The sequence below is a fragment of the Tripterygium wilfordii genome, chromosome 13, assembly GCF_013401445.1.
Source record: "Tripterygium wilfordii isolate XIE 37 chromosome 13, ASM1340144v1, whole genome shotgun sequence".
NCBI classification, from domain to species: Eukaryota; Viridiplantae; Streptophyta; class Magnoliopsida; order Celastrales; family Celastraceae; genus Tripterygium; species Tripterygium wilfordii.
In genome coordinates this window covers 16,088,851-16,097,924 of record NC_052244.1, presented here as the reverse complement: position 1 = coordinate 16,097,924, position 9,074 = coordinate 16,088,851, and the positions used below count along the sequence as shown (strand labels likewise).

The following is a 9,074-nucleotide window of genomic DNA, read 5'->3' as shown; positions in this document are numbered from 1 at the left end:
ACATGGATCTATCTCATGAAAACTCGTTCTGAATTTACTACAATCTATCATGAATTTTCTCAGATGATTAAAACTCAGTTTTCATGTCCTATTAAAACTTTTCGCACTGATAATGCCATGAAATATAAGGATTCTAAATTCTTAACCATTTTACATGACCATGGCACTATTTGTCAGCGTTCTTGTCCAGGTACTTCCCAACAAAATGGAAGAGCCGAACGTAAACATCGACACATATTAGATACTGTTCGGGCTCTTCTTATCTCTGCCTCTTGTCCTGCACGTTTTTGGGGTGAAGCAGCTCTCACTGCTGTGTTTACCATCAATCGGATTCCTTCATCAGTCATTGGTAATCAATCGCCTTATGAACGTCTTTATGGGTCTGTTCCTAACTACAATTTACTCAAAGTATTTGGATGTGTTTGTTTTGTTCTCCTTCAACCACATGAACACACTAAATTAGAACCTCGTACTCGTCTTTGCTGTTTTCTTGGGTATGGGATAGAACATAAAGGTTATAGATGTTGGGATCCTATCTCCAAACGACTTCGCATTTCTCGTCATGTCGTATTTCTGGAAAACACTTTGTTCTCCTCAGTATCACATTTCTTATCTCTTCCTTCTCCCACTAACATGGTTGATCTATTTCCTGATGAACCATCTCCCTCTGAGTCTCATACAGGTGACACTCAAATTACTTTGCCTGCTCCTGAACTGTCTTCCTTGTCTGATGGATCTACTGCAGACACTACCAGTTCCCCTACTCTTCGACGCTCTACCCGGGTAAGAGAACTTCCTATTAAACTTCGTGATTTTCAGTGTTTTGCCACTACTCTTACCTTATATGAGCCTCAATTCTATTCGGAGGCCAAATCTAATCCTGTTTGGCAACAAGCTATGTCTGAAGAATTGCAGGCACTTGAGCAATCTCATACTTGGGATCTTGTTTCTCTCCCACCAGATAAGTCTGCTATTGGTTGCAAATGGGTTTACAAAATAAAAACCAAGTCTGATGGTTCTATTGAGCGATACAAAGCCCGTCTTGTTGCTAAAGGCTTTACTCAGGAGTATGGCATTGATTATGAAGAGACGTTTGCTCCAGTTGCTCGTCTTACTTCAGTACGCAGTCTGTTAGCTATTGCTGTTGCTAGAGGCTGGACATTGTCACAGATGGATGTGAAGAATGCCTTCCTCAATGGTGATCTTGCTGAAGAAGTCTATATGAAACCTCCTCCTGGCTATTCACATCCCCCTAATACAGTCTGTCGCCTTCGTCGTGCCTTATATGGCCTCAAACAAGCTCCACGCGCATGGTTTGCCAAGTTTAGCTCTACTATTCAACAACGTGGTTTTCAATCCAGTTCTTATGACTCAGCATTCTTTGTTCGTCGGACAGCCTTAGGCTGTGTTTTTCTACTAATTTATGTCGATGACATGATTATTACAGGAGATGATTATTCTGGTATCACTGATCTTAAGGAATATCTTCAACAACAATTTGAGATGAAGGATCTTGGTTCTCTAAGTTACTTTCTTGGCCTTGAAGTACTCTCGGACACTACCGGGTACTATTTATCTCAGGCTAAGTATGCTTCTGATTTACTTGCTCGGGCAGGTCTCACAGATAGTAAGATTACTTCTACTCCACTGGAACCTAATATCAAGCTTAAACCTTCTGATGGTACTCCTCTCAGTAATATCACCCTCTATCGACAATTGGTTGGTAGTCTCGTATATCTTACTGTCACCCGCCCTGATATAGCCTATGCTGTACATGTTGTTAGTCAATTCATGTCAGCTCCTCGCTCTTCCCACTATGAAGCAGTCATTCATATATTGCGTTATATCAAAGCAACTCTTTATTATGGCCTTCATTTTTCTGCTGCTTCCTCACTTGAGTTGCGCGCCTACTCTGACTCCGATTGGGCTGGTGATCCCACTGATAGACGATCAACCACTGGCTTTTGCATCTTGTTAGGGGATTCTCTCATTTCTTGGCGAAGCAAGAAGCAGACTTCAGTTGCTCGTTCGAGCACGGAGGCTGAATATCGTGCACTTGCTACTACCACTCAAGAAATTGTTTGGCTTCGTTGGCTTCTTGGAGATATGGGAGTTCAATCTCCCAGTCCTACACCTCTATTTTGTGATAATAGAAGTGCAATCCACATTGCTCACAATGATGTTTACCATGAGCGTACCAAACACATTGAGATTGATTGTCATTTTACTCGTCAGCATGTCACACAGGGAACTATTCAACTCTGCTCAATATCTACTCTTGACCAACCTGCTGATCTCTTCACCAAGCCACTCCTGCCAGGTCATTTCAGAGACTTAGTTTCCAAACTCAAGCTTACTTCTACTGCACCAACTTGAGTTTGAGGGGGGATGTCAAAGATATCAACAAAATATCAATGATATCTTTGACAAATCAACAAAATCTTTGAATTTGTCAAAGATATCAGCAAAATATCAATGATATCTTTGACAAATCAACAAAATCTTTGAATTTGTCAAAGATATCAAATTTGTCAAAGATATCAGCAAAATATCAATGATATCTTTGACAAATCAATAAAATTTTTGAATTTGTCAAAGATATCAACAACATCTTTGATTTACTTTATTGACATTATTTTTCTTACTTTTCCTTTCTAACGCCTATATAAAGGCATGTTGTACACAATCAACATATAGTGAAATACAGATCTTTTACTTCTCTAACATATCCTTTCACTTCTCTAACATATCAGATAAGTATAATACGATAATGAATTAAAAAGCAGCTTAATTTTTATAATATTTGGGTGTTTATTGGCAATTAATTTCACATTCTTGAAGGAGATCGAAGAAGACAACCAACAATGGTGGGGGTTTATTCTCAATCTTTGAGGAAACTGTGGAAGGAGTGGAACGTTCGAACACTTGTTTTAGTAAGCCTTACATTTCAAGTCGTTCTTATATGTTTTGGCAGTCGTAGAAAGTATGATCCTAAGCTATGGATCAGAATTGTAGTTTGGTGTGCATACTTAGCAGCAGACTCCGTGGCAACTCTTGCTTTAGGCGCAATTTCAAGTGAACTGGTAGACGTGTATGACAATTCTGGCAAAGTGAATCCAGATGTTGAGCTAAACGCATTCTGGGCACCATTTCTGTTGCTGCACTTAGGTGGCCCTGATACCATTACTGCCTATGCTTTGGAAGACAATGAGTTGTGGTTGAGGAATCTTCTTGGACTATTTTCCCAGACAGGTGTCGCACTTTTTGTCTTCCCCCTAGCATGGACAGGGTCTCGTCTTTCAGTTCTAGCCATTCTGATGATTTTGGTTGGACTTATTAAGTATGGAGAAAGAACATGGGTACTTTGGCGTGCCAGTAGCGAGCAGCTGGAGAAATTCCCCTCATACAAAGTTAGACAGGAACTGCTTCATCGTAATATTCTTTCTCTTGTTAAGGCGCCTAGCCTAGGTTCTCAAGAAAGCATAATATATGTGGCTTACCGTTTGATCGTCTTTTACATGCCCTGCATAGTGCATGCAAGACGTGGTGATTACATGTATGAAGCTGTATCGAGCGTCATGGCAGAAATACCAGCTAAAAACATTAGCAAACTAATTGAAGTCGAACTTGGGTTCATGTACGATTTGCTTTTCACCAAGGCAAGGGTGGTGTATACTCCATGCGGCTTAGCCTTGCGGATAATCAGTTTCTTTCTAACTTGCGCAGTACTTGTGCTCTTCTCTATTGGAGTAACTCAAAAGAATAGTTACTCCAAGGTTGATGTTGCAATAACTTTTGTACTGCTAGTTGGAGCTATTACAATAGATCTCTATGCTGCATTTGCGCTACTTTCCTCGAATTGGACTACAGCTTTGTTGTATTCACGTACCCAGGAGAACTCTTGCTGCCAAGCCATTGCTTACTGCCAAAAGTACTTGAACAAAAGTCCATTGTGGTCTAACTCAATTTCTCAATTCAGTCTGTTACGCTTCTGCTTTGGAGAAAAGCATGTCAGATTTGGTTGTGTCCTGAAGTACTTCGATAGAGTTCATAAGAAACTGGAGCAAAGGGGATCTATAACTTACACAGAAGTTACGGATGCTTTGAGAGAACAAATTATTCGTAAAGTGAAGCAGAAAGAGAACGAACCTCGTGATCAAATTCAAGGAGTTCTAGTGTAAGAAAATTTAGACGATGTGCTACAGAATAACAGTTGTAGTGAGGAACTCAATCCATACAAAGGGAGAGATATAAAGCAGAATATTATTGTCTGGCACATTGCTACGGAACTTTGTTACTACTTGGAAGAAGATGCAGAAGCAGCAGCAAACGTTCAATCAGAGCAGCGCGAAATCATTCTTCACATTTCACAATATTTGCTGTCTCTCTTGGTCTTATATCCATCCATGTTGTCAGCAGAAGTGAATGCAGATTTATTTGAAAAAACTTGTGGTTTTGCCAGTGACATTTATAAAGAAATGTCTAGAGCCGGATTCAAAGACATTTCGCTGCCGATTAGAAAATCAAAATCAGAATCAGACGATTTCCGTAAACTTTACCATGGATTGCGATCTTACGACCAACCTATAGAAAATCCAGCTGATTGCTTTACAGAGGGAGGAAATCTTATTCCTGCAGCAGTTTGGCTTTCATTAAAATTGGATGAGATATCAAACAAGCAAATGGTAAATACTATTATTTGCTTGTCTACATACATATTGGATGTTCGCATCATTAAACTATTAGTCGTTTTTATTTATTTGTGAGTACACATGCTGCAGAAATGGAAGATCATCAGTGATGTTTTGCTGGAAAGGCTCCTCTACGTTGCATCTCAATGGAAAGGAAACGAGCATGCACAGCAGTTGAGAAGAGGTGGAGAGCTTCTTACTCATGTTTGGCTTCTCATGTTATATCTGACTGTTGTTTAATTATGACCAGTGGTGTTGTTGGAGTGAGATTTCCTAGTATGCTGCTGATATGTTAAAAACGTCTTATTATATTGTTTATTTTGTCTTTGTGCTTGCTTTTCTGGAGTGTGGCTTTGGCAGCTATGAAATGCTGTGACTTTGTATCCGAATCATGTTGATGTCAATGTAATGTAATGTTTTCATGTTAATGGCTGTGTCTCTGGTTATGTCTATGTTCTTCTAGTATTTACAGTTTTACCAGTGGGGAGAACGAGTGTTTTGCGAGTAGTTTGGCTCAATCCAATCCGCTTGAGGTTTCGTTCGCTTTGGGCCTCAAGGTTTGCATGATTTTATCCTTCAAAAGAACCCTCACATGTTTGAGGTTGAAAATCATCATTTGGTTAAAACCAAATGATGTGAGACTTTTAGTCTTAACACAATAATTTTGATCAAATTTTATTTAGTTGCGACTTAACACAATAATTTTGATCAAATTTTATTTAGTTGCGACCGTATATTGAAGAATTATTCAAAGAGGGAAAGAAGGGTAAACAATTTAAACATATGTTCACCACTATAATTCTATGTTGTGTGGTTACATGCTCTCAATGAAATTATTTTACAATACTTACAAAGTTTTCTATCTATATTTCGCATAAGAATGAAATCAATTTGACTAAAGTTTTGCCAACTCCTAAATGAGATTAAATATGTTTCTCTTTTCTTAAACCAGATATTTACTAAACACAAATTATACGGACAAACTGTAAAATAGTTTATTCATCCTCATTTTTATCCTCAAACTCATACCATCCGTGTACATTATCAAAATTTTCACTATCTCTCCCTACATGTACATTTAGGTCTCATCGTGAAAATGTTTTATCCATCCTTGGAATGTCCTATCATATTTTCTTTTTATATGTACGACATCTTTTTTTAGTTCGCTATCTATTGCTATACCTCTATCATATTACTATACCTACACTATTTCAAATGGGAAAAATTATTACTTATAAATAAAATGATGAAAAATGGTATCTACCTACGTAAAATTTTTCAAAAGAAAAAAAAAATATATAGATGTATTTTTCAATCACATTTTTCGAATATCTCACAAATTGAAATGAAATGTAAAGAGGCATAGGAATTAGAAAATGAGATGTAAAGAGGCATAGGAATAAGAAAAAGAGATGAAAAGAGAGGCATATGGTTGTTAGCATTTTTGGATCTTGGGTTAGGAAGTTATTCGGACAACAGATACAATCGAGTTTCAAAGTTGTGGTTCATGAGACTCTAACACCACCCAAAGCATATAATGATTTAATAAGAAAGTTCAGAATCATTGGGCAACATGGGACAAAAGACTTAGTCCCTTCGTCATTCGTTAGCTTGCCAAAAGATTTAGTCCCCTTGTCACTCGTTAATTTGTCCAACACCACCAAACTTAACATTGCAGAGGCTTCTTAACTTGCACACTCAAGCTAGGTGCTTCAGACTCCCCCTTAAAGACCAAGTCCGTGTGCGACCCACACACTCACATATGCCTATAGGTGCCCACACTCTATACGCTTGGTTATCAATTCTGATATCTTATGTAACAATCCACCCCTTCGTATTAGTAAACACTTTTTCCGCTTTGGGACAACTCATACCGGCCCGTATGACTTTCTTTTCCTAGACCCATCACCACTGATAGTTCACTCAGCAATACAAAGCTTGACATTACAGAGGCCTGCGGGTGCCACAAATTCCCTTCAAAAATTATTGTTCATGAGCGAGATTTGGTCCAACTCAATTCAGTGTGAGATTCTTTTCTTTGTTTGGATGTTAATCTCCAACAGTTGTCCTACAGATTTTGGTAAAGACAAATGTAGAACATTCTATTTAATTGTATTGTGTGTATTTTTGCATTGCAATTTAATCTAACAGACAGCAATTAATGGAATTGGTGAAGATCTAAGGAGCTACTGCTAGTCTAGACTTGGACGACCAAGAATCTTGAAGAGCAGCGACGACTGCTGATCGACGAGTGTCAGATTTAACTGTAAGAATTACTTTCTACCCATTCATTTATTAGTTGAGTATAATATGATAATGAACTAAAAGCAGCTTAATTTTTATTGGCAATTAATTTCACACTCGTGAAGGAGAAGGAGGAGGAGAAGGGGAAGAGGACAGCCAGCAATGGGGGTTTATTCTCAATCATTGAGGAAACTGTGGAAGGAGTGGAACGTTCGAACACTTGTTTTAGTAAGCCTTACATTTCAAGTAGTTCTTATATGTTTTGGCAGTCGTAGAAAGTATAATCGTAAGCGATGGATCAGAATTGTGGTTTGGAGTGCATACTTAGCAGCAGACTCTATGGCCACTCTTGCTTTGGGTGCAATCTCAAGCGAACTGCTAGAAATTTATGACAATTCTGGCAAAGTGAATCCAGATGTTGAGCTAAATGCATTCTGGGCACCATTTCTGTTGCTGCACTTGGGTGGCCCTGATACCATTACTGCCTATGCTTTGGAAGACAATGAGTTGTGGTTGAGGCACCTTCTTGGACTATTTTTCCATACAGGAGTCGCAGTTTATGTCTGCCTCCTAGCATGGACAAGGTCTCGTCTTTCACTTCTAGTCATTCTGATGATTTTGGTTGGACTTTTTAAGTATGGGGAAAGAACATGGGTACTTTGGCGTGCCAGTAGCGAGCAGCTGGAGAAATTCCCCTCAATCAAAGAAGAAAACAAACTGGTTCATGATGAAAATATTTCTCATGCTGAGGAGGCTAGCGTTTCTCAAGAAAGTATAATAAGTGTGGCTTACCGGTTGATTGGCCTTTACATGCCTAACATAGTACGCGCACAACATGGTACAAACCTGTATGGAGATGTATTGGACTTCATACGAGAAGCACCAGCTAAAATCATTAGCAAACTAATTGAAGTAGAAGTTGGGTTCATGTACGATTTGCTTTACACCAAGGCAAGAGTGGTGTATACTCCATGCAGCTTAGCCTTGCGGGTAATCAGTTTCTTTGTAACTTGCATCGTACATGTGCTCTTCTCTATTGGAGTAACTCAAAAGAATAGTTACTCCAAGGTTGATGTTGCAATAACTTTTGTACTGCTAGTTGGTGCTATTATAATAGATCTATATGCTGCATTTGCTCTACTTTCCTCGAATTGGACTACAGCTTTGTTGTATTCACCTACCCAGGAGAACTCTTGCTGCCAAGCCATTGCTTACTGCCAAAAGTACTTGAACAAAAGTCCATTGTGGTCTAACTCAATTTCTCAATTCAGTCTGTTACGCTTCTGCTTTGGAGAAAAACATGTCAGATTTGGTCGTGTCCTGAAACACTTCCATAGATTTCAAAAGAAACTGGAGCAACAAGAGTCTACAACTTACACAGGAGTTACGGATACTTTGAAGGGACATATTATCCGTAAAGCGCAGCAGAAATCTCAAACTCAACCAGACCTATTGCAAGGAAATGCGAACGATGTACTACAGAGGAACAGTTGTAGTGAGGAACTCAATCCATACAAAGGGGGAGATATCAACGAGAGAGTCATTGTCTGGCACATTGCTACTGAACTTAGTTACTACTTGGAAGATGAAGAAGAAGCAGCAGCAGCCGCTGCAGGAAACGTTCAATCAGAGCAGCGTGAAATCAGTCTTCAGATTTCGCAATATATGTTGTCTCTCTTGGCCATATATCCCTCCATGTCGTCAGCAAAAGTGGGTGCGGATTTATTTGAGAACACTTGTAGTTTTGCCAGTAACATTTATAAAGAAATGTCTAAAGCCAGATTCAACAACATTTCACTACCGATTAGAAAACCAGATGATTTCTATCAAAAAAAAAAGAAAACCAGATGATTTCAGTAAACTTTACCATGGATTGCGATCTTTCGACTCATCTATGGTATATACGCCTGCTTTATTTACAGATGGAGCAAATTTTATTCCTACAGCAGTTTGGCTTACATTAAAATTGGATGAGATATCAAACAAGGAAATGGTAAATAGTATTATTTCCTAGCCTCTTTCTTTCTTTTCCCCATTATTTGGATCATGTCTACATACATACTGGATACTCACATCAATAAACTATTATGCAGAAATGGAAGATGATCAGTGATGTTTGGCTGGAAATGCTCCTCGACA

The 9,074-nt window shown here is 38.7% G+C and overlaps 3 protein-coding genes across 3 annotated transcripts; all 3 read left to right on the top strand.

Moving 5' to 3' along the window:
- Positions 1-1,179: 1,179 nt before the first annotated feature.
- On the top strand, positions 1,180-2,208 carry LOC120013851 (uncharacterized mitochondrial protein AtMg00810-like; the record flags this gene model as incomplete). The annotated part of the gene is made up of 1 exon (XM_038865808.1): positions 1,180-2,208. A coding segment is annotated over one exon (1,029 nt), but the record flags the coding sequence as incomplete, so codon positions are not given.
- Positions 2,209-2,864: 656 nt separating this feature from the next.
- LOC120012666 lies at positions 2,865-4,957 on the top strand. The gene is made up of 3 exons (XM_038864103.1): positions 2,865-4,177; positions 4,220-4,685; positions 4,782-4,957. Exons 1-3 carry the CDS (start codon positions 2,865-2,867, stop codon positions 4,929-4,931), a joined length of 1,929 nt encoding a protein of 642 aa, XP_038720031.1. The 3' UTR covers positions 4,932-4,957.
- A 2,140-nt stretch (positions 4,958-7,097) lies between these two features.
- LOC120012665 lies at positions 7,098-8,786 on the top strand. Its single transcript, XM_038864102.1, has one exon. It carries the CDS (start codon positions 7,098-7,100, stop codon positions 8,784-8,786), a length of 1,689 nt encoding a protein of 562 aa, XP_038720030.1.
- Positions 8,787-9,074: the final 288 nt, after the last annotated feature.

Bases quoted from the DNA above. Each gene is read 5' to 3' on its own strand.
- LOC120012666 (XM_038864103.1), top strand. From the start codon at position 2,865: ATGGTGGGGGTTTATTCTCAATCTTTGAGGAAACTGTGGAAGGAGTGG. The intron at 4,178-4,219 runs GTAAGAAAATTT...TAACAGTTGTAG, and splicing joins CAAATTCAAGGAGTTCTAGT to TGAGGAACTCAATCCATACA. The intron at 4,686-4,781 runs GTAAATACTATT...CACATGCTGCAG, and splicing joins AGATATCAAACAAGCAAATG to AAATGGAAGATCATCAGTGA.
- LOC120012665 (XM_038864102.1), top strand. From the start codon at position 7,098: ATGGGGGTTTATTCTCAATCATTGAGGAAACTGTGGAAGGAGTGGAAC.